At 40.0% G+C, this 24916-nt stretch overlaps 1 protein-coding gene across 6 annotated transcripts in view; it reads left to right on the top strand.

Moving 5' to 3' along the window:
* The window catches only part of vti1a (vesicle transport through interaction with t-SNAREs 1A), a 117180-nt gene that overhangs the window by 63208 nt on the left and 29056 nt on the right, over positions 1–24916 (top strand). For 4 of the 6 annotated variants that reach the window (XM_032503123.1, XM_032503122.1, XM_032503120.1 and 1 more), the window contains 2 exons: positions 10353–10423; positions 14699–14760. In XM_032503123.1, coding sequence (XP_032359014.1) covers positions 10353–10423; positions 14699–14760 — 133 coding nt within the window. Of the gene's footprint in view, positions 1–10352; positions 10424–14698; positions 14772–24916 lie in introns of all 6 variants that reach the window. The other 2 variants (XM_032503124.1, XM_032503125.1) reach the window with 1 other exon arrangement.

A 24916-nucleotide genomic window follows, 5' to 3' on the forward strand; every position in this document is an offset into this window, starting at 1 on the left:
TTTAAATCTGGATTGAATTCATTAAAATGATAATAATAATTATAATTGAAATTGATGGTCTCTTGGGAATTTAAAAATTGTGAGTTTGTACACGATGTCCTGTCTCGCCCTAGTGACGATTCTCTCTGACCAATTGGTGGTCAGCAGTGTTTTAACTCCACCTTCTAGGATTGGCTCAGCTCACTTAGAACCTCGACTGAAGTGATAACAAAAAAAATGTCCAGGTACCTTCCACAGCCTTTTGCTTATGGAAAGCCATAGTGGAAAACCAAAAAAGTGCAAGTAGTGAAGGTGAGCCGCATTGTGCAGCGGGGTATAAGCTCCTGGATTTCAAGTAATGCAATGTGCAGGCCTCTTTGTTTGCCAGCATTTAAGCTTGTGACCTGAAGCAGCCTTTAGCCTAAACTGTTTGATAAATACATGTTGCCTATTAGTTCTGTCAAAATAAGTGATTGGGCTTGTTTAGGTTTGTAGTAAAAGATCTTTCTTTTTCAGCAATATCCTAATGCTATCCTCACTGGGAGTCATGTTTGTCGTACTTTACCTGTATATTGTAAGTAAAACTTAGTATTTGACTTTATATCCATCAACCTTGTAAGACTTGGCTTTCCTTGAAAATGCCATAAAGATTGAACTGCTTGGAAATGACTGTATGATGTTAAAGGAACAATATAAAGTAAGCACAAATAAACAATGTACGCTGTACGCAAGAGCTTTGACATGCTCTCACATGTCATGCTATGTTGTGTGAATTCACAGTGGAAGTTGACAATAATCTGCCTTCAACTCTGTGGCCCCAGTCATTGTTAAATGAGGCGCATCATGTGTCTCTCTTTTGTGAGTTCCCTCTGTGCTTCGTATTCTCCCTATAATGGCAGTATTATTTTCCCTTTACCAGACCAGGGAAGTGCGATGGTATTACCCTAAAGTAAAACACAAACTTCTGTTTGTGCTGTCTGTCAGAGCAGACACAATGACGCAGTGTTTTGATGACAGGCTCCACTATTGCCCTTTTAAATGAAATTGTCAGAGCACCTTAGATTTGAAAAGAAAAGAATTTGATGTATTGTCTGCGCACAACAGGGCAACTATTTAATGCATGCAACCAATACACACATAACATGTTGGAGTGATGCTGTAATACAAGTAAGGAGCATTTTATATTCAGTTCTCCAATACACTACAAATAGAGGATGAGCATTTATATCTCAGTGACCATGACAGTTGAACAAACTATTTCTGTGGTGTATGGAAAGTTACAGTTTTAAACAATCTTGTTCTTTGTTGTGTGGTTTTAGCCATCATTCTCTTAACTCAACATCCTCATTCTTGACACAATGCAAGTCCTTTAGAGTGATCAGAAACATTATACACAATTTCTCAGTATAAAGCTATTATTTGAATCATGTATTTGAATAGAATTAAATGTCCAGTGTGTAGGAATATCTCCCATCTAGCATGCAATCAACTCTCTCGCACCAAGCAGTTCAAAGTACGTACTACAGCTACAGTAGCCTTCACGCTTCAAAAATCCGGTTTCTAGCTCTTTTCAATATTCTTTTCCTTTTTGTGGGCAAAGAAGAAGAAATTTGGATTTTGAGTATGTGTTGTCCTACATGTTTTCTTCTTCAAACTTGCCAGGGCCGGGAAGCAATGATACAATTTGCAACATTAGCAGCATCTGAGAGTTTATCATGTGACAGTGAAAACGCAAAAAGCGGAGCAGTATGTCCCTTACTGGCTAACGTATTTCAAGATGTTGCATTAATATGGAGCGTCTACCACAGTTTGTGCAAGTGAAAATGTAAAATTTCAAGCCAAAAGGAATACTTGGAATTGATGGTGGTAGTAAATATTCATGAAAAGTAGAAGTTTGTGAACGGGCCACACAGATTTTGATAATGAACAACTAAACACGTTACACACTGGACCTTTAAGGGAAATGCAGCTAAAATTTAATTGGAAATGATACATTTGTACAACAAATGACATAATTCTATCAACACTTGCCAAAAAACATAAAGCAGGGTTGTGTTAAATTAACTGATGACAAATGAAATCAAGGAAATAGATTGCAAGCTAGATAGCTAAGATGTATACATTGTTGGCTGTAATTTGTCCTGCTGCCCCCCTGAAAATATTTAAAAGTGTTTTAGGAGTGTTTGACTCTGACATGGAATTTCAAACATTTCATCAGCTATTATTTTGCTTTTACAAAGAAATTTAATTGATCTTATACTGAATCTTAAAGCAAAAGTTTTATGGCTTTATGTTCCAACATGAAATTTCATTGAGAAGAGATGAAGCAGAACATAAGATAAAACAAACTAGTTGGTAATTGGTACCATGAAAATCAGCTCCATTCGTTGAGATTGAACTGGCCTCTGTGGTGCAACCTGTCACTCTATAGCCAGCTTCAACACTTAGCCCAGCTCGCGCCTCCTTTTCTGCTGTGTTTGGGGAGCTCTTCCTCAGCTCATGAGTATTAATAAATTCAAAGTTTGAGGAAAATAATCTTTAAGTGTTTCCAACTGTCAGATCCTGTCAGTGCAACCACTTCTAATAGCCTGCGCCTTCCATTCAGGCTAATGTTTGATGTCTCGCTTTCATGCCCTCCTTTTTCTCCTTTGCTAAATTGCTGCCGACAGTCCTGTGTCCCCACAGATTGTTTGTTTTCGACCATGGTTGTTTTACATATCATCGCGTAACGAGGATTCATTTAGTGAGTTTTTAATGGGGGAAGGAAGTAAGTGTTCCATTGCTTTCTTATATTCAAATAGGATGTGATCATGAGTCAGGTAGCAATCTGTTGTAGGAACATGTGCTAGGGAACATGTAGGACTTTGACTGAGAACCTCCAAAGCGATGCAAAATCTTTTCTAAAAGTAGTGCAAATGTTTCATGTTTCATGTCCAAACCACTTGACAGGGAACAGCTGGGCAGGACAGTCGGGGTCAGTCAGCCTCCGTTAGGCGTCACATCAGTTTGAACAGGAGACGAGAGTCTAGAGGATCCTTTGTGTTTACTTCACTCAGTGTTTGCATCAATTCTAACTTTTAAATCACAAACAGTGGGTGAATCCAACAAAGCTTAGTTACACATTTTTATTATTTTATTAATTTAGCAACAAGAAGCTATCATCACTTGGTGTTAAGATGTGCTAAATACTCCTAGCACTCTAAAGAAAAATAGAGGGAGGAACCCAACAGGCCTTGTCAAAAGATGCAAATGAGCTTGACGCCATGTCCGATTTTGACAGACATAATTAAGGAGTTCCAATTTGGGACATGTTAATAAAGAAGACTGCAGGGCCCCCCCCAGGTCTTCACTAATCATAAAGCCTTAAAGGTGTGTGTGTGTGTGTGTGTGTGTGTGTGTGTGTGTGTGTGTGTGTGTGTGTGTGTGTGTGTGTGTGTGTGTGTGTGTGTGTGTGTGTGTGTGTGTGTGTGTGTGTGTGTGTGTGTGTGTGTGTGTGTGTGTGTGTGTGTGTGTCCGTCCGCGCGCGCGCTTCCCTCCCCAATCTCCTATTTTATTGGATAATGAACTGCTGTGGAGTGTTAGATCTCCTTTCGCAGTCTTTTGCTGAGTTTGAGGAGATAGGCAGGGAAGAGCTGCCTGAGGTGTGGTGTTGTACAGATAATTAAAAGGCAAGAAATTTGTGTTTTGCTCTTTGATCTGTCTGTCAACTTTTTGATTAGAGACGTGATAGCCTTTAATCAACAGTAATGTGATGATTAACGCTCCTAAGCTGTTGTAAATGAACCAGAGGAGCGTCAAGTTTTCACTTTCTTCTTCCCTCCTCCTCTGTACAGCTCTCCCTGAGTCCATTTCCCCAAACTGGCAAACTTTTCTCCTCCAGCGGTTGTTAAATCAGATGTTGTGTTTGATTAGCACCAACTGACATGTTGTTTTCTTCAACCTTTTAGTCGCTCTAGTCTTGGCATCATTGGTAGAACTCAAATCTCTCAATGTGTTTGTCTTCCAAATCCAACAAAATGTGCTTCTGTTAAATCTTTCCTTTCCATTGGTCTTTTGTATTTATTTTAAAAAAATTTCACATAACTTTGACCTTCAGCTTAGATATCATCATTATGTTATAACAATGTTTATATTGCTGATGATCGCACCATCATTTAAACAGCCACTCAGCTGAAAAAGTCACATAATTTAAATTGCCAACTAAAGCACTTAACATCTGTTTTTATTATTTAGGCTGACTGTGGTTGAATAAAGGTTAAATTCTAGTGTTTTTTAATTTATTTTTTCATTCATGTACGATATATTTTTTTAATATTTTAGTTGCAACAGGGCTAGCACAATTGTGTGACACAAATGTCACCACTATGAATAATGCATACACAAATTAGCTCATTCAGAAATGAGTTTTAATTCAACACTTCATACATTTTTTACAATTTAGACCAAGTTTAATCAACACATAAAAAAATAATTTTCCCAGCACTGGAAATGGAATTAATAAGTCCGCTCTGTTTGAGCTTCACAATTGACCAATCGGAATACGTGGAGAATAGGTTTATAGGCTGACCAGCCGTCTGCAGAAATTTCCTGTTTTTTTAATTGAAGACCTTAGAAAGAAATGCCTGCACATTGTTGCATGTGGGGCAATTACAGCAAGCACCCAAGTCCATTAGTTTTCATTTGGATGGTTCAGTAAGACTGGTTGATTAAGTTCAGGCAATTTGCTTTTAGAAACCCTCATTCTCCACTCAACCCGTCCCGCTTCTCAGCCCTCTGCCACCAGCAGGGTTGTCGTTCAGGTTAATTTAATCTGGTTTGTTGGAAACGTTAAAACAATTGCTTTGTGGCTGTCTATGCCTTGGCATGTCGTACAGTTTTCAGTAGTTTTATTATGGCAAAACTCTGCATTTAATTGCTCTTAGAAATCTGACTACTGGTAATTACACTAACAATCAATATCCTTTAGTTTATATTGCTACTCACCCATGTTAAGCAATGTAATAAATGAGTGGCCGTGTCAGAGTATCTGCAGCTGTCTCCACTGGAACGTGTAGGTATAGGTAATTTCATAAATGTAAAACAAGCTATTTCTTTCCAAGCCTCTTCAATTCTTATTGAATCAGGGTGAAGGGGACTTTTCTGTTTAAAAAAAAAAAAGATCTGAGAATTTGAGGATGAAGTGGAGTAAAAAGAGGAGGGGTAACTCAAATAGAAGAAAAACACAGCTTTTAGTTCTCTCCACCCCTGTTTCGCTTTAAATAAATGGTTTTATTACCAGCTGCTCTCCTACAGGCCTGGTCATTTATACCCATTAAACTTGCGTCTTATCACCCATAAGGCGCCCTTGCGTCTCTCCATCCACCAATTGTCTATAATCAGCCATTTAAAACGGCAGCGGAAATTTCTTTTACGCCTTGCTTCGGTCTGACGGACAGGCAAACGAGCCGGGAGGAGGAGAGAGGGATATTTTCTATGGAATGATGAATAGGCCAAGTTGAGTGGCTGACTAACTGAGATCTGTCTTAATCAGAAGTGATTTGTCAGAACAGGAGCTCTGCGGGGTCAGGGCACATGCAATGAATAAAACAGAGCCTGGCGAGGTGAAGAAAGGCCCCAGAAATCCACCCTGACTGCCCACCACCACTCATACACATGCAAGGGGAAGGGCCTATGCATAGGCTAAGTCAGAATGGACTGGCTCTGCTTCTACATGCTCAGAATATTACTTGTTTTGGGCCTTTTAAGTGTTCAGACTCCTGCAAGAACAAGCCAGTGTCATGACAAACTACCTTTACAGTGTGCTGGTAAAATGGAATCAATGAAAATCCCAATTTCCAAGACAATGCAGTTCCACAATCCATTTAACTCTTTATTTAATCATTTATTTTCTATCTTTCAAAGTAACAGTTCCTGATTAACATGATGCGATAGTTTGTTATTATTATAAGCAACATGTCACAACCTGTGACCTAGCATTTGGCACTTCTTTATTTTGAGCTATAGCTCAGTGCCAAGGTGCTAGCCTCATGGCCTGTGGGCTCAGCATTACAAATACATCCCAGTGTGGGTACAACTTTGATGGAGGTGATGAAAGTATGTCACCAGGCAGTTGTAGACTTGAGAAGTCCTTAAAAAAAAAGCTTTTCTGGAAGTGTACAAAGACAGGTAACTTTATTCACCTGGGAGTCACAGGCATAAAAGTTGACTGCTGCACTCCTGTGTGTGTGTGTGTGTGTGTGTGTGTGTGTGTGTGTGTGTGTGTGTGTGTGTGTGTGTGTGTGTGTGTGTGTGTGTGTGTGTGTGTGTGTGTGTGTGTGTGTGTGTGTGTGTGTGTGTGTGTGTGTGTGTGTGTGTGTGTGTGTGTGTGTGTGTGTGTGTGTGTGTGTGTGTGTGTGTGTGGCGAGCTTGAGAGAGACAAAATATATGGTCTAACATTTACCAGACTCCTCCTTGTTTCCCCTCAACCCTCCCATGGGTTAACATACCCTGTTTGTTGGAGTGTGTGGCTTGTGTCCCGAAACAAGTGTGTGTGGTAACCTTCAAAAAGTGGTCTCAACTGCTTAATGAAAAGGAGCTGTGCTGAGCCTCAGAGCACACCACTGTCAGGTCTTGTACCCTTTCAGCTCTAAGGACAGAGGGAGCAAGGCAAAAAAATAAATAAAAATAAATGCAACACAGAAAGAGAGACAGGGCCCCTTTAGACAGTGTGTAACTGCTCTGAAACAGCTCCTGTAAAATAGATGATACCTCCAATTAAATGTGTCCATGGACTGGAGAAAGTTTAAGGCTGTGGAGGTGTGGATGGTACCAGAATTGTTGGCTTTCTGAGCTGGATTGTCCTGAATCATTGGCAGTTTGTGATATTTACATTTCACGTTTTATTTTAACAATAATAAATCATTAGTTGATCCTTTTCTTTTGAGAACCCAACAATAAGAGAAAATGACTGAGCCTTGCTCTTGTTATCACAGTAGACAAAGAAAAGCCGCAAATCAAAATAGTTTTTTTTAAAGATTATTTTTGGGGGCTTTTTCCCTTTGATTATAGTGACAATGGATAGACATGAAAGGGGGAGAGAGATGGTGGGATGACACGCAACAAAGGGCCGTAGGTCGGATTCAAACCCAGACCGCAGCAGGACTCAGCCAACATGGGGCGAATAGTCTTACTGGGTGAGCTAGAGGCCGCCCCACAAATCACAATAGTTGATTGACTTATTGTTGCAGCTCTATTTAAGAGTCGGAGCAGACAGAAATGGTTCTCTCTGACTGTGTTTGGCTTGTTTTATGGTGCTTATTCTCCACTAGTGAAGTTAATTGTCCAGGAAATATATATTTTTGTCCATGATTATTAACAAAAGGTTTAGAGTGTTGAGCTTAGATAAAACACAGCTAGACTGTGTTATGTCAATAGTGTGTCTAATTCCTGCTCAAGCCATTACTTCCCCATTTATCTAATTTGTGCCTTCAACTTTTCTATATTAATTCCTCTCTACAGTTACATTAGAGGACTGAGTAGAATTAAGGTTCTCTGGTGTGAGTGTAATGTAATGGAATAATGGGCTTGTTAAATGGACCTTTGGGGATGGGGATCTTGAACCAGTGAGTCAGAGCAAGGCCTCTGGGCCGGGGTTATTTAAATTGTTAATAGCTGTTTAAACAGGAGTTGGAATATTTAAAAAAACTAACGAGCAACAAGTCGTGGACAGTAACACAACATTTTTTTCCCTCTCTTGTTTTGTTTTTTATCAACTGTACAATTTTCTTTTTTTTAATACCCCACAATTTTGTCATGGTCACATATTCTATAAATCTTTGGATTTTGAGCAGTTAAATGTGCTGTTTAAATTTGAATATGTAATATCTTAACATTGCAGAATCTTACGCACCAAAGTGCAATTTAAGGTCAGTGACTAACTAAATCTTCCCACATCAACATGAGTTGAGATATTTTTTACTGGAGGGACCAGTTCATTGTATTTCATTCAGCTGTTGAAGTCTGGTCTACATCTGAGTTTGATGTAACATAATGTCGCATATGGGGATGATGATGATGATGATGATGATGATAATGATGATGATGATGATGATGATAAAAGGATATCACAAAAGTTATGTGAGTAGTTTCTTGCATAACCTTTCATTATTCTTCTGTGTTAAATTTTTTAGCTTTTAATTTAATATTTTGTACCATTTTTTTGCCCATCAAGTATTTTTTGCCGTAACTAATTGCATTTCACACAGAGCAATGGACAACAGGACTTAAATAAGATGAATGGAAATGTAGATACATGCCAGAGAAGAGTAATGCAATGGGAGATACTTGATAAACACAATACATTCCCTTGGGAGGCGTTGTGTACACCCCCTAATGGCTCAGTCGGGTGGTTGGGGGGGGACGAAATCTCCCATAATTTCTTTCTGGGATTGATGAGAGATTTTGGAGGACTACAGAGAGACTTTGATGGCCACACTGTAGGGCTGGGCAATATATCGATATTGTATTGATATCGCGATATAAGACTAGATAGGGTCTTAGATTTTGGATATATCATAATATCCTAATATGGTAAGTGTTGTCTTTACCTGGTTTTACAGGCTGCATTACAGTAAAATGATAATAATTAAGTAATATTATAAAAGTAATTTTCTGAACTTACTGTTTTAGCTGTTCTATTGTTTACCTTTACCCACTGAGTCATTAAATCATTTCTGGAGAATATTTATCAAAAATGTCATTGTGTAAATAACAGTTTCTTAAAGCACCAATAGTCAACCATACAATATCGTCACAATATCGTCATTGAGGTATTTGGTCAAGAATATTGTGATATTTGAGTTTCTCTGTATTGCCCAGCCCTAACACACAGCCAAGCCAATATACTGTAGAGCACAACTGACCTTTTTTCCTATCCTTTAATAAATAGAAACCTGAATCCACTGTGGTTCCCATCTCGTCCTCTGAACCGCTTGTATTGCCAAGGCTATTCATCATTTCTCTTTCTTTTTTGTTTTTACTGTTTGTTTGTTACCTAAACATTCACAAAAACATGATTGTCTTTTAAAACATACCTTAACAGAATGTGTGTAATGATTTCTCAGTGCATCGGAGGCCTTTTCTCTTGCTTCCTCATCCATCTTTTTACACATTGCAAATCTTTCTAATAATGCACTTGCCATCAAAAAAAACCTGCTGCAGTCCTTGTCACACTCATTTATTTAAAAAGAAAGCCACAGCCTTGACAGAGATGGATAGATGTGCTTATTTGTCTCTTTAACAGAAGATTTCGGCAACTACTCCCGCACAGGTTATTCCTTGTTCTTCTTCAATGGGGACGGGGGAGGGCTTGTATTTTATGGTTATTAATACCTGCACTCAGTCTTTTAATCTGCCCTATTTGTCACATCTGACTGTCTGACTGCACTGTTTAATCTGGGTATCCTTCAATCTGTCTCATCCCAGATTAGAAATTAATGAAGGCAGGAAGAGACACATTTGAGTCACTTACAGTGTAGGGGGGGGTAAAAGGGATGGGATGAATGGGAGTCGTACGCCGTTCATTTGACAGTGCTCTGCCTTTTTTCTACTTTTCCCTGATTCCCTTTCTCTGTCTCTCTCCCTCTCTCTATCTTTCTCTCTGTTTTTCTCTCTCTCTTCTCTTGTTTAGCTGCCAGATGTAGCCAATTTTTGCACTGCTCCCCCCAAACAGGCGCTCAGCACGTGGGCCCTTTGGTGTGCGGCACCTGTGTAGTGTAATACAGACAGCAACTGCGTTGTTTATTCCGGATTTGTTTGGTGCGCTTGAAAGCCTGTCTTTGATCCATGCAAAGATTCTTCACTTTTTTTTCTTTTTTCCCTGATTCATCCACAGCCTCCCTCATTTTTAAAACGCTAATGCCATAGCAGTATGGTTACATTGATGGCAGCAGTGTTTTTTGTGGGTTTTTTTTTTTTGGGGGGGGGGGGGGGGGCTTATTTAGTGTATCTTTTTTTTGCTTTCTTTCCTCATTCTCAACCCAAGGGACAGGGAGATGACAGTGACCACTGACAAGCTTGTCAGGTGCCTTGTCGGAGATGTTTTATAACTGAGCGCTAATGTGTTTACATCAACAACTGACGAGAGGCATTTAAAAAGAATGGCCTAATGAATATTGCATTAGTTGAGTGGACCCCACTAGCAGGCTGGATGCGGGGGTATTGTTGCCTAGAACTTGTTGTCTATTTACTTCAGCATTTTAAGAAGGCTTAAAAAACACTTACACTAACCCGTGGCTGCAATATTCTTCTACACTCACATTTTTTCTTGTTTTGACATTTAATTTTGCAAATGTCAGACACACACTCTTTTTACATTGCACCTGCTTCTCTTACAGAACAAGTGGGTCAGGAGATTCTTTCCAACCTGCACAGTGACCGTGAGAAGATCCAAAGAGCCAGAGAAAGGGTGAGTACGCACACGCCACCTGCACACACTCATCTGTCTATTCTAACAAGTGTTTGTGAGACCGAAGAGGTGTTGCAGCTGGTTAGCAACATTGACAACATTCACCACCCTCTGCATGGTTTGCCAAGTAAACACACACAAACATTGCACACACGCTGGTCCTGGGTTTGCTTACATGTGTGCACACACTCAGTCAGCAGAATTGTATTGACAAGGTACTTAATGTGCTTATGTATTGATAGCACTGTATTACATTCAAGTAGATATTTTGAGTCAGTATCACCCAACAATTTGAATCTTTTATTTAGTTAGATGAGATCAAATGTTGAACATATCTTGCCACAATACATTAGTTAAATCAGCTTTCTTGTGGCTACATACTGTTACCTGTGCACCTTTCTCCAAGATCTTCCTGCTTTTCTTCTTCTCACCTGAATTGGGATAACGTTGCCAGCTGCCATCCTTCCTCACTTACCCTCCTAAACTTCTCAGCACTCTTCTCCAGTTTCCCTCTGTCCTTCCTTCTCTTCCCCCGCCCCCCCACAATCCTGAGCACTGCCCGTCCTTGCATTCAGTCAGCCAAACCGACAGGTAGGCAGAGACAGAAAAGACCAAACACAGGAAGGGGGCCCAGCACTGACGGCACCCTAAACGCAGAATGCTTAAGGACCACAACATGGCAGTAAGCCTTGCACAAGCGATTTCAAAGGAAATCAAACATCTCCTTTCAAAATGGTCCACAGTGTCTACTGAGAGTACCTGCTATCTGTTTCTTTTGTCTCTCTCTCTCCTCTCTCTCTCTCTCTCTCTCTCTCTCTCTCTCTCTCTCTTTTGCTCGCTCTCTCTTCTTCCCATGAGTCTTCTTCTCTGAACCCCCCTCCCGACCGCATGTACACACACACTAGGGCACATAGGGCTTTAAAGGCAATATGTGGGGCAAAAGTAAAAAGAAATTTAGATGTAAAGACATAGGATGTAAGGGCTGGTTAACATCTCTTTTACAATAAAGAGATGGTGAAGGTGGTGTAGTTTTAGCATAAATGCCAACACATGAACCATCCAACACACACACACACACACACACACACACACACACACACACACACACAAAACCCTACGCTCAGCAGGGGGGGTGGCTTTTTGTCTTGCTTTTATGGTACAAATAGAAGTCAATGGAAGGTTTCAACACAGGGTCAAAGCAATACACACAACTCTGAATCACTGAGTGGATTAAAGAATGATATTCAAGACAGGTAGCAAGGGGGGAATGTTTTAATATTTATCGCCCAAAAAATTATTTATATCCTTTAATCAATAATTCCATGATATAAAATTATTAATTTGAGAGTATGAATTACTAATTTCAATGAACAAAATAAGCAATTTGTGTGCACATATTATTCATTTCATCTCCCAAATGATGTATTCTTGCCTTTTTAAATGACTTAATCGGGTTACCACGTTTGTCCTCTGCCTTCTCAGTTAATGGGATGCCCATATTTCCCCCTTTGCATTGTAAGGGTTAGGGTTCATTTATCTGTAGTCACAAATCAGGCACCATGAATGAAAACATTTGAGGGTATCTCAAAACTGTCACCTAGCTGCTAGTCTGCTGCCTAGGCTCTTTTCCCTAACTGCCCAGAACAGACACAATAAGCTATAACTTCAGTGTTATCTCAACACTAGATGGGAGAAATTCCACACATTGCACCTTTAAGACTCAAATAAGAATCTCTTCGTTTTGCACTTTTCATCTTAAATCTGAACCTTTTCCCTTTACTTTACTAAATGTCCTCTTTTGTTTGGCACTATAAGATACAATTCATATTGATAAAACACTGTTTTCAGTAGCATAATAATAGTAACAGATTTTTATCCTGGAAAGTGACCTTGGGTGTCTTTGCTGCAAAGTTCTACAACTAACTGTACATTCAAAATGAATCCTCTTGTTCGTTCCATATAGGCGACCACAGCTAATTTTAGACACTCAACTGCACAAAAAAATGCAGTGGGTTTCCATTTCAGGTTAAGGACGAAAGCATTACATTTGTTGAGAGGCTGTGGAGAGAGAGAGAGAGGAATGGAAAGAAGGAATGATTCAGAGAGAGATGTATTTTGGGAGAAAGTGTGAAGTATCTAGGGGACAGATCTGTGGGTAGAGGCAGACATCATGCAACTGTAGGACTTGTTGTCTTTGCCAGAGGGCCCATACCCCAGGTCCCTCACCTCCTACCCTGTACCACATGTATCCTTGGCTCTCGCAACCTGCATCACACCAACCCAGGCTGCCAGAGGGTAGGAAGGAAGGATAGAAGAAGAGGGAAAAAAAGTAGCAGTAAAGGAGGGGTGGGAAGAAAGGGTGAATTGCAGGCAAGAGAGATGACGGCAAGAGGAGCCAGAACAAACAGGAAATAGAGTAATGCTGGAACCATTGTAGAGAAGAGGAAGGTTGGAAGAAGATATGGTAAAGTAAGGAATTAAAAATAGAATAGAATTCAGCATGATACACTGATGAAAACATACTGTGTGAAATTGGCTTTATTGGGAAAGCAGTTATCTCAGAGAGAGATGAAGATGAATGACTTCCTGCTGACTCCAGAGAGAGAGCCTCTCTGCAAATATTCTTCCCCGCACTCCCTTATCATTCTCTAGAAGTGCAACAACAGGTAGACGTTAGTGGCAGCTCACTCAGTGCGGTGTCAGCCTTTTTTTTTTTTCTACAGTCACACTCGCACCTTGTTGGCAACATCTCTGCCAATTCCTTTTCCTAGTGAAAGTCCCTACACCTGATAAGTGGATGCAATGAAAACATCTCTATGACCCCTGAGAGGAAAAAAGTCAGAGAGAAAGAAGAGAGAGCAGATGGAACAAGAGAAGGGAAAATATCCACTGTAATTAGCCCTGAATAGCTATGTTCATTATTTCATTGTGCCTTCAAGGACTCCCTGTGCTTGTTATGTACAGTACATCAACAGTAAACGGCCCTTCTCACTATTTTTCCTACACCATTCTATTTTTTTCTTCTCTTTTTATCACTTTTTTATTGAGAAAGGCACAATATTAACCACATTACACATCACAGATTAAGCCCTTTTTTCCCATCCCTTAACACACATAAATGTAAAACATTCCAAAACTAACTAGCTGGCTAAATTACGATTAGATTAGTCGTCTATCTATACAGTTAATGTTACTGATGAATTTGTCGGTTAGCCCAGAGTGGTTAACCGTGGTCAAAACAATCATACTAACAGCATTAGCTACTTGTCAACCAGCACGTTTACAGTAGGCACCAAAGCACGTTTCCTCTTCGGTCCCCCTACAGGTTGGAAGCAGAACTGTCCATTACTGTTATTATTAACAACATTCAACAAGTTAATGAACCACTGAAACGATTTTGGAAACATTATTTTTAGGTACAAAAAAATCTTTGGTGTGGGATCGACCAATATTGAAATTAGTCAGTATCAATAAATAAGGTCTCTGTTGTATTACATGTCCTTTTAAGTGGGAATCTGCTGTTGACTAGTTTAACAGAGATTTTCTACCAATAAAAAGCAGCTAAAAATGTCCTAGTGTATAGACTAAATGTTATGTTTGGGTAAATCCAGCTTTTTAAAGGGGGGTCTAAAAGTATGTTCAGTTGGGGGTTGTCTTTAGACAAGTTAACCAGTAACCTGAAGGTAAAAATGCAAGTTCCCTGTCAAAGGATCTCTGATTCATCTCTCTAGCTTGCAACTGACAACTTTGGGTGGAATGATAAAGTGTCAAACTTTAGAGGTGCCTTCTCAAATTGCCCTTGAGCAAGGGACTTTGCCTTGAGGCCAGTAGTAGAAGGCTGTGCAACAGTATAACCTACATGCTTACAGTACTACTGTAATAAGTATATTGACTTTATTGTTGTAACGCATTTTCAGCAATTCTGTTTTTGGTAAGCTTTGTGTGTAAATGTTAAGCTTGTCCCGTCGCCATTAATCAATTAATCTGTTGCTAATATAAGATTTTGTGTGTTCAGCCCCAATATACTTAATCATGTAAAAATAAGTAACCTTTCCTTCTTTCTCTGTCTTTTAATTTTGCAAATAGGTGGTCAGTTGTTGAAATGTTGTATAAGCAGTGTATTTTGTAGTCAGAGTACATTTCTATACTTAATAATATAATATATAATATAATCTTGTAGACAAGACTTCGATTGTGTTTAATAGCCTTGAGTGTTGTTGGATCAGAATGGAAACTAAAACCTCTTTTTTTTTTTTCCCGGTTCTGTCCCCTCAGCTGAGAGAAACGGACGCCAACCTGGGCAAGAGTTCTCGCATCCTTACCGGCATGCTGAGAAGGTAAGAGGCAGGTACGGACCTTGTTTCTGCACCTCTCTGTATATAACTATGCTGTGATCGTGCTCCAAGTCATCACCACCTAATTAGGTTTATAATTAGATCAATGTGTCTTTTCCATTATGATTAGTCTTAAACACTGTGTTGTGTTTGCCCACATTGCGTAACATTACATTGCTTTAACAGACAACACTGGTGAGGATTAATAAACAAACAAATGAAAAATGGATGATGGCATACAGAACAAAATATTATAGTTGATAATGCAATGCTTGACCAGTAGTCACCAGTTGAATTGTAACAAATTGATTTTGTTCACTTAAGTGGAATTTTATTTGGATGACAATTATCAAACAACTCAACAAGGTACAACTGAAATTTATAATTGCAATATTTGGGTAATTTTATACAGTATAATCATATTTTTTAGGGCCATGTTTTCTTTAATTCTGAATTCTAATGATTCTGATTAGTTGTATATTCCATTTATATGACACATACTGTATGTCTGGATGAGCAAACAAACTAAACTAACCAACTGTGTGAATGGCTGTTCTGTTACATGCAACTGTATTAGTGTTAAGTGCTACACAGACAGAAAAAAGGAGTAGCCCAGCATAGTATCCTTCAGAAAAAGGCTGGAAAGACAAATGTGCCCACTGTACATGTCTCCATTCTTTTCTTCTTTTTGCCTTTTGTTTTTCACAAAACGCACTTATAACCCATATCCATCTTGCAGTCTTTGTCTCTCTTGACTGCTAGTTCATGCACAAGGCAGCCCCCAACAATCACGCAAACACAAGCATTCACACGCAAATATTTCAATAGTCCTTGCATTATATTATGCACCCGCCACCTAGCACACACACACACACACACACACACACACACACACACACACACACACACACTATACACACACACACACACACACACACACACACACACACACACAGTAATGTCTTGTCACATCTCCATTTTATAAAAGGCCTCTGTGCCTACCCCTGAACCGTGACACCATGGTTTTGTTTCTCACTCCCTCTTTCTTGTTTTTTTTTTCCCTCCCTGTCGCCCGCTGTGGATTTTGATTAAGAGTAATATGTAAATGACACCGACTAAATGTAAAATCCTCGGGCCAGGAAGGAAGTGCCAATTGAAATAGATGCTTCAGTGCCCATAGACAATTTGGAGGGCGACTCACAGGGCGGCCGGCAGTTACTAGAGAGGGAAGGCCTGAGAAGGGTTGTGACGCCGACTGTAACCAATATTTCTGCATATGTCTCCATTTTGTCAAGTCTTATTATGGGAAGAGTAGGGGGATTGTGGGGGGTCAGCTTGCCTGGCTTGTCACCCAAAGCTGTCCAGAAATCATTCATCATTCCCTCCTCCTTCCCTCTTTTCTGCCCTCCTCCTTCCCTCTGGTGCTGAAGTAAATAACACACTCATTTCAATATTATCATATTAATGTTAAAGTTCAGCTGTCACCTAATGGGAAGACTTAATCAGACGTAGCATTTTAAGAGGCAACCTGCCACCCCGCTCCTACTCTCCAGCCTCCTCTGTTGATGTGACTTTCCTCCTCTAGTTAGCGCCCCACTCAAATCAGGATTTATGAGGGCCTTCTAAAGTGTGGCCCGGCAACGAGCCTCCTCGACTACTGCCCGCCTTTCTGCCTGATGAAAGCTGCACAAATATACGCCCCCTCCCCCGTAACTCTAACATAAAGTCTTTTCTTGTTTTTATTGCTTTGCGTTTTGAATAATAGAAAATGTGTTTTGTTGTATGGTTGTGGGCTGGAAACGTCAAATCTTAAGTAATTTATAACCATAGATGGAGAACTGAGAGCAAAAGTTCAGGATTCTTCAATGGTATTCCCCCCCAACCCCCTTTTAGGCAATCTGTCCTCATTTCCCCATTCATTTCATTATTTGCTCCTCGGTTTTCTGTCTTATTTGTGATTGTGTATTTGTGTGCAATGTCAAAGCAATTGTAGTTTCTTTACACTGTCGGGGGGGGGGTTGCCTTGTCATTCTCCACTTGTTGGTCTTAGCTCTAGCAGTAGTGTATCACTTTAGGTCTACCAGGAGTGTGTAAAGGACTTTACAAATAGGTGAGTGAGTGAAGTAAACCATTGCTGTTGAACTTATGATGCAAACTTGAGATGGACACAGATCATCACTTATGCACAGGATGATACATTTTCCCTGTTTTTCATTATTTGTTTGTTTTCCTTTTTGTTGTAATGCAGTAATTAGCTCAATTTAAAAGTCAATGTAATATTTTTGTCCAAGCCAAGAGTTTCGAACAATTGTTTTACATAAATAACAAGGAGATGTGTGAGATTGAGCATGTTTTGCCACTAAGCTATGGTAGTTATCCGATACATAAATACTGCCGCAATTTTGATTATGAAAAGATAAATTGTGTATTTTTTCATTTTTTGTGTAGTTTCTTTTAAATTTAAACCTCTTCTTGAAGTGTCTTTATAGTTTTGGGGTTTCACCCCAGCTGAGAAACAATTAGACACTCATTAAGCTAGCTGTCAGAGTTCAAGAAAGCCAATTAACTTAAAGACTTTGTGAATATCACTTATTGTGAGAAACATTCAGAGAAACACATCTTAAATGGCTGTTGGATGGTTTGAAAATTAACCTTCACACATTTCTGACTGTGAAACTCATCACTGCCAATGAGGGTAATTGGAATAAAACACTGTTTATAGGTGTTGTTGATTGGCTGGGTCGTGGTTGATGACTAGTCTCAAACTTCTGTCTCATGTCAGCGGTCCTCATTTGCTTAGTGGATGTCAGTGGTCTAGTTGTAGGCATCCACTCTTAGTTCATTTTTAATAACATTTTCTAAAATTCTTGGGTTTTAATTATACCTTGACAGGCACAATGAGACAGAAAGGCAATCCTGATGTTATATAAATATCTATGATCATTAAATATTCTATTACCATTTAATTTACTTCCTGTTTAGCACTAGCACCAGTCCTTTTGTACCACAAAGTAAATATTTTGGCTACAGCATTGCCTTTTTAGTGTAGCTATCTAATGCCCATCTTCCAGAGGAATGGGCCATCCGGCGGAGTTTCTCTGGCTCAAGGGCTGTTGCTCAAAGTACAGATTTTACTCCTACATACGGACACAAAGATTTTTGAAGCGGCTAAGGAGAGAAAGCCACCCCCCTCTTTCTCTTGCAAACTCAGTCTAAACTTACATTAGACTGACCTGTAAAAACGTTAAACTAAACTGTAAAACTAGACAGTGCTGATCAAATATAAACCAAGACTCTGTTACTGTATTACCTACTTATCGCCTGAAATGTTTTAGAAACATACTTTACAGTAACTTACCCTTTAACTGTGATACAAGATTGTTTTTTTTTACCAGCCGGCCGCCATATTGATTATGTGACATGCTTGCATTACTTTACCCACTGTTTATTGGTTTGGTGCGGCGCAGTGCATTCTGGTAGTTGTAAATGTTCTACTTTTTGAGCAAAAGAGCCATTCTACTGCATAAACAGCCCAGTTTTATGAAACGACCCTCTTTCCATACTGTAACATATTCAGGTAGAGATGGCTCTAGATTTTAATCTTTGTTGCCATCAAGTAACTCTAGGATTGCTCTTTTGACAGTGAACAAACACTGGTTTATTTGGGACTGAACTTTGTAAATTTTAGAGTAAGACCAAGGGTATGGATGTCTTTTATCAATCAAGGCTTTTAGCGGTTAGTGGGTTAAATATTTTTTCAGGCTCACAGATATAAGCTGAACTATCTCATGTAAAAGGATTTATATGTGTACACTTTGATAAGTGGATTTTCACCAATTTGATCAACTCTGAAAGGTGTATAGGTTTGGTACAGTCTGCATTGAGAAAGGTTACCGCCTACAGTTTGGAGCACTGTCCCTGATTAGAGAGCCTCAGACCGTTTGATAAGGCGTCTGTTGTTTCCATGGCAAACTGACACTATGGCTTCTCGTAAATACAAAATGGCCATGTGACTGTAGTGTAGTAGTAAGTAAGGTTTATTTGTGTAGCACCTTTCACAGATAAAAAATCACAAAGTGCTTCACAGTAAAATGTAATACAATACCAACAAAATGCAATACAATGCATAAGACACTTTAAAAACAAATGGAAAACATAAAAACAAAACCATTTAAAAAATATATAGTGTGGGCCTTCCCTTTTGCTATACTGAACATCTCAAGCATGTCACCCTCCACGGTCAGAGCAGTTGGAATGGGAATGCGGCTCTAGACCCAGTTAGGACCACTGGGGCTTCTGGCAGCTTCACGGAAGGAGGCAATGAAGCTGGGAGGACGTGGGGGGGGGGGGGTAATGTATATTTTGAAGCAGAGGGGTTGTCTGCTCTCGCTGGCAGCTGATCCCACATGCAGGTGGTCGACTCAGTCGCCAGGCAGATCAAAAAGTCAAGCCCCCGGGTGGACCTCGCTTTGAAATGGGAATGGGGCCTAGATATCAGACAGAAAACGTAAGCAAGCTCCCAGCCACAGAACAGCTCCATATTCATGGCTGAGACTGGCAGCAGCAACGGGCAGGCGAGATGGACAGAGCCTCGTCTTCAGGAGAGGATTCATGCACACTCTGGACACTGATTAAGAGATCAGCCCATGAGCTGGGGTGAGGATGATGCTGTAGCTCACAAGCTGATGCAGCCACAATTTTACCAAGACACCAACTTCCTTTCTTGAGACGTTTCTTGCCAAGCTGTCTTAATGTGCGGCCCAGTTCATTTTTCTGATTTTACACTGTGGGTACACTTGACTAGTTCAGTGCAAATATAGTACAGATAAGTACTCAGTCCTGTTAAACTGTTGATCTTATTAGGAAATGGAAAAATAAACCTTTTATTATGACTAATTGGCAGAGTAGGAATATCCTATTTCCAATTCCTCGCTTGGAAATAATTCCTCGCTTCACCCACATGTGAACAGTTTCATAAGCCAAGAGACCACAGTGCATGGCCCCAGGAAATCATCTGGAGAAGGAAACTTTTGATTCCTTAAGATCTGTAAGTTTTGCCTCTATCCTGTATTATTGGCAAATATATACTCTGTCTCTCTCTCCGTCTGTCTGGAATATTAACTACTGGGATATGTAGGTCACATCATTAATGGAATTCAACTCTACCAGTGAGCTGTGGTGGGATCGGAGTCTTGGGGCCCTCTTGATGTCTTGTTAGGAAGTTGAACAAAAGGATTAGAATTTTTTTAATTGAAGCTGAAAGATGGAGCAGATTGCAGTTCAGATGTTCTCTTCCTACCCTTTTCCTCTTTTCATTTATTTATTTGTGTTGCCCTGTTTTAAAACTGCAAAGAGCAAAGGAAAAACATATGGTGGGGTCAGGAGAGTCAGCCCAGTGGAGCAGTGGCTTCCTGGCACTTTGCTCTACCTTTATATACTATCACATGCATTTACAATCCTACACACTCTTCACATTCATCAAAATATTGGAGTATACCCCATGTCTCTGACATTGTGGAAGACACGTTTGCCCTATTTTACATTCAATTTTACTTTGTATTACTACTGAACTCATCACAGTAGCCATAGCCGAGCTTCGTGTTTTCTGTCCCGAGAGTGGCAGATCACTCCCAGTGGATCCCACTCTCTCTGATCTCCTCTCCATGTTGCTGCCACGGTAATTCCATGTACTACATTTAAACACATTCCCTTTGCTTTGCAATTTGTTCAGCCTGGCATCATTACCACCCCACTCAACCCCCCAACCCCGTATTACTGCATCCCTCTGGGTCAGTCCTATCCCTGGCCTTTTCTGCCTCCTCCAGGGAAGCATTCTGTGCTTTTTTATGTCCAGTCTGTTTTTATTCTGGCAAAGGAGCAAAGTGCTAAAGCATGAATCGTATCTGCCCTCACTGCAACCCCTAGTTAAACTTTATACATGTCAAGATGAGCGCAGCTGTTGTGTGTATGTGCATGCATATTATGGGTATGTTGAGTGGATTAAGGATGTTAGCCTGTAAAGGTATTTGGTGTTGATAGGGGTGGTTTTTACTATTGGCAGATAAACAAGTAGTAGTCTAAGACCTTGCTGGTCTTTGAGGCCCATCAGGACTCTTCTCTTCACACTCTACTCATGCTTTTTAGTAGGGATGAATTTATCTACCAATGGGTTCAATCTCATATTGACACGTTTCTTTTATAGAGAAAATAATAAATAGATTTTGATATTAAACTTCTGTTTTATTTTTATCGAGTTATTTCATGTTTTTGCTTTTCAAATGTCAAATAAGTGTCTTGTTTGGAGCTAGAAGATACTTTTTGATGTTCTTGTGTGTCTATGTGTGTGCGTGTCTGTGGCTACAGGCTGCTGCTGGGACAATGACAGGGTGCGCCTCAGCCTCATTACTCACTGCTACTCAGCCAAACAAGCACCACTGCCACCTCTCTTTCTCAGTCTCCCTCCTGCTTTATCTCTGTCTTTTTCTCTCTACCTCACCCATTAGAGAGTGCTGATGGGACATTTTTTGCAGAAGGGAAAAGATACACACACAAGCCTGGGCTGTAGAAGGTTTTTTTCTGACAAGGGCAAAGACGTGTTGTTGTTTTATATAAGGGATGCATTTGTCTGTTGAGGAATGACTCGCTTAACTGGCTGCCAAAGCCCCTCCCTACATATCTTCCTTTCTCTATTTTCTAAACCATAGTGGGTTTCTACTTTTTGATACATCAGGGCAAAGTTGAATTGTAATTATTCCAAATGTTGTGGTAAAAAAAAAAAGTGGAAGACAGACAGCTAGCTCCAAAGATGGTAAATAGTGAATGTGTTGAAATTCATTTCAAGGTAGAAGGCATTTGCAATCAAAGCACAACAAACTAAAACTAGTCATATCTTGAGTGAGACTGCTTAGCAATCACCTAGTCCCTGAACTGGGCATCAATGCTGAAATTTAGCATTCCAACAAAAAGCATTCTTTGCACCATCACTTCTCCAAATGCTTGAGGGTCAGCTATACACGACATTAAAGGTGATGCTTCGTTCGACCTCGCTCATTCCATCCGAGTTGATAGAACTTCTTTTTCCCCCTCCTTTAACCCTGACAGACTGTCGTTCTGACGAGATGACTGGAGATCAGTGGCGCTCTCATCCCTTGAAGTGGCTCCAGGTGTCACTCCAAGGGTACCCGCCCCGTTTGATCTGCCGTCGAGCGCCTTTCGGGCCACGGCACCCTCTGATTTCCCGGTCAGAGGGGAAAGAGGCTCTCCTGTCCAAAAGTTCCACTGCTACTTTTGAGTGACAGCAAGGGAGAGGGATTGGCAGTTATAGCCCTAACCATTTGGGAATGGCCTGTCTCCTGTTGTCCTTATTTCCCAGCTCCCATTTAGCAGCTGTAGGGAACCCTTTCACACACACCCTCAGAGCAGCATTGTATAGAGGTGCTCTCGATTTGATATGCTGTCCAAACAATGGAAAAGGAAACAAAATAAACATCAGATGAAACCAAACCAATTTCAATGGTCATGCTGTGGGCCTTGTCTTAATAATTTCAAACATCTTCAGATGCTTTCCAAAGTAGGTCCCTGTCTTCACTGAGGAGCTGCACAAACAAAAAGGACAGATGAAACAAAATGGAGGAATGGAGGTATATATTGCTTCAGCAAACGTAGATGCATGTATACTTCTTCCCTTTCATTTTATTACATCCGTTAGATTTTTCTCCCCACCTACTGTGAGCTTCTGTAGAAATTACAGGTGAGATCTCAGTCTGTGGCAGGGCCTGCCTTTCGTCTAGAGGGAGCAGGGGGAAAGGTGGGGGTTTTGAGAGGGGGGGGTGACTGAGAAGGAGAGGAAAAAGAGATTTATGCTTTGCAGGACTGGTGTGTTGTTTGTGGCACTCTTCCCTTTGTGTGTCTGGCAATAACTTATTCAGCACAGGGCCATTCATCCAGGGGTTGAGCGTGAGCGTCCGTCAAGACGGAAAATAATGAGGCGACAGCGGCGCAGAGGATAGCTTTCTCCCTCTGCCTAGGTCGCCCCCTCCTACTCCTCCTCCCCTTCTTCATCTCCTCCTCATCCTAGCCTCCCATTACCAGTTGATTTAAATAGATAATAGGGGGTCTTCTTCAGGACGTTTTGAAGCAATTAGAACCTATCACATTGTGTCTTATTTGACTGTTGTTCCTTCCCAGCATGCCATTGTGCATACTTCTGGGCATACTATGCAACAGCTGCCTGGAATATTGTGGAATGCCAGCATTTGTGTCAAGGAAGAGATAGGGCTTTTTTCCACTATATCTTTGTAATAGAGTCTGCATCCATATGCGCATGCCAGGCATTATTCTATCTTGAGCAATGCCAGGACATGGGATCCCTTTGCCATGATAAGTTGCACTTTGGCTGCACTGCTTGCCAGGATAAAGTGGCTCCTGCCCAAACAGTTGCACTTTACATACCTTCCCTGCACTTCCAGTCAGCTCTCATTTAATTCTTTCTCTCAGCATCTTTGTATAGTAAAACATACCAATGCATACAGTGTAAAGGGAAAACCTCATCCCCATGTGCTGTTGAACTGCATTTATATAAACATTACAACTGGACAAAAGGAATACATCATTATTACAGGTGTATCTTATCTGTTATCCAATGGGGCTTGAGGTTCTAGATTGCTACTGGGAATAGTTGTATTCCCAACAAAGATATCTAAGTACTTTTTGGAAACAGTGATTGTCTCAACAAAATTCATCAGCTGTCTAAGTTGTGTTTGCATCAGAATAGGTGGTTAAGTATAGTTTTTGCTGTTATAGTTGTTGCCCCTCAGATCTGTCTTTGGCAGGGTGCAAGAGTTTGAAATATTTACAAATGCTGAATTTTGACTCGTTCTTTTTTCTTCTTTTTAATATTTTCTTCTAACCCATCAATCATTCACTGCGCCTCTGTATGTCTGGATCTTATCCGTACAGACCCCCAAGATGGTGCAATGAAACTAAGTCAGTACATTGTTGCCATGTTGTTGATGGCATAAAAGATCTCCTTTATCACAATGGGCAAAACAATAAAAAAGAGGACCACTTTTTTTAAGGAATTTAAAAGGTTTAAAGGCAAGGCATTTGTAGGCATCAGGATTCAAGAGGAGCTCTTGTAAAAATGCTTAGCAGAACATTGGTCTCTTTTCTTAGCGAAAACCCTTACCTTGAGTGCTTTTATACTAAACACAAAAATAGATTTAGATTGTTTCTATACCAAAGGCTGGAAGGCAAAAGGACAGATCACCTCACCTATCCCTTTCTTTGGTTTGGTGGTGCTTGCAGTGAACTTTCTATGATGTGTCAATCACAATGCAGTGAACTATTACACAAAAATGTAATCAAACCTTTTTCTAATTCACTCTATTGTCATGTGAAAATTCTTGAAAAAAAAAATACAAAAGTACAATACCTAATAATCCCTTGTAATGCCTTTAGTGTTTTGTCAATTCATAATATATAATAGCATGGATAAGATTTAGATTCTTCTTCTCAAAAAATCTTTAAGTGATTCAATATCCTCAGTTTTGACATATTAGTATAACAGAACTAAATCACTTCAAACTGACACCTTAAAAAATGACTGAAGTTCAAACATAGATCATTCATTATAAAACCTAATTTTAAATTACCACTGCAGCAGCCTATAAACTTAATGTCAGCCTTCCAACACTAGATGTGCAATGCCTTAGTTTGAAATCGTTGTAATAGTGCTGTTATAGTAGCTTATATCATGGTAAATAAATGTGTGCAAGTGTTTGTTATCCATAGCCTCATTTAAGCACTTTTTACTAGATTCAGTAGAGCTGATTGCTGCCGGGTGATACTGTATGTGAAATAATGGTTCTTGGACCATGCAACAATAATACTATTTTGGCGGGATGACGATGCATATCCAATGTGATTTTAAAAAACAAAAACAAAACAAAAAACACCCAAAGGCTTAAATTATATCATTAGAACAATTACTATAAATGAAATAAGTAAAGACCAAAAACAAGTATCATTGATCTTCTGAGACCATTTTTTAATTTTTTGAGCTTGGTCTGTGGGTTGCTGTGGACCAAATGTGATGTCACTTGACAAGGTTTGAGTGCCCAGTATTTTAGAAAGACCCTCTGACTCACATTTAGCTAAG

The sequence above is a fragment of the Etheostoma spectabile genome, chromosome 21, assembly GCF_008692095.1.
Source record: "Etheostoma spectabile isolate EspeVRDwgs_2016 chromosome 21, UIUC_Espe_1.0, whole genome shotgun sequence".
Taxonomy (NCBI): Eukaryota; Metazoa; Chordata; class Actinopteri; order Perciformes; family Percidae; genus Etheostoma; species Etheostoma spectabile.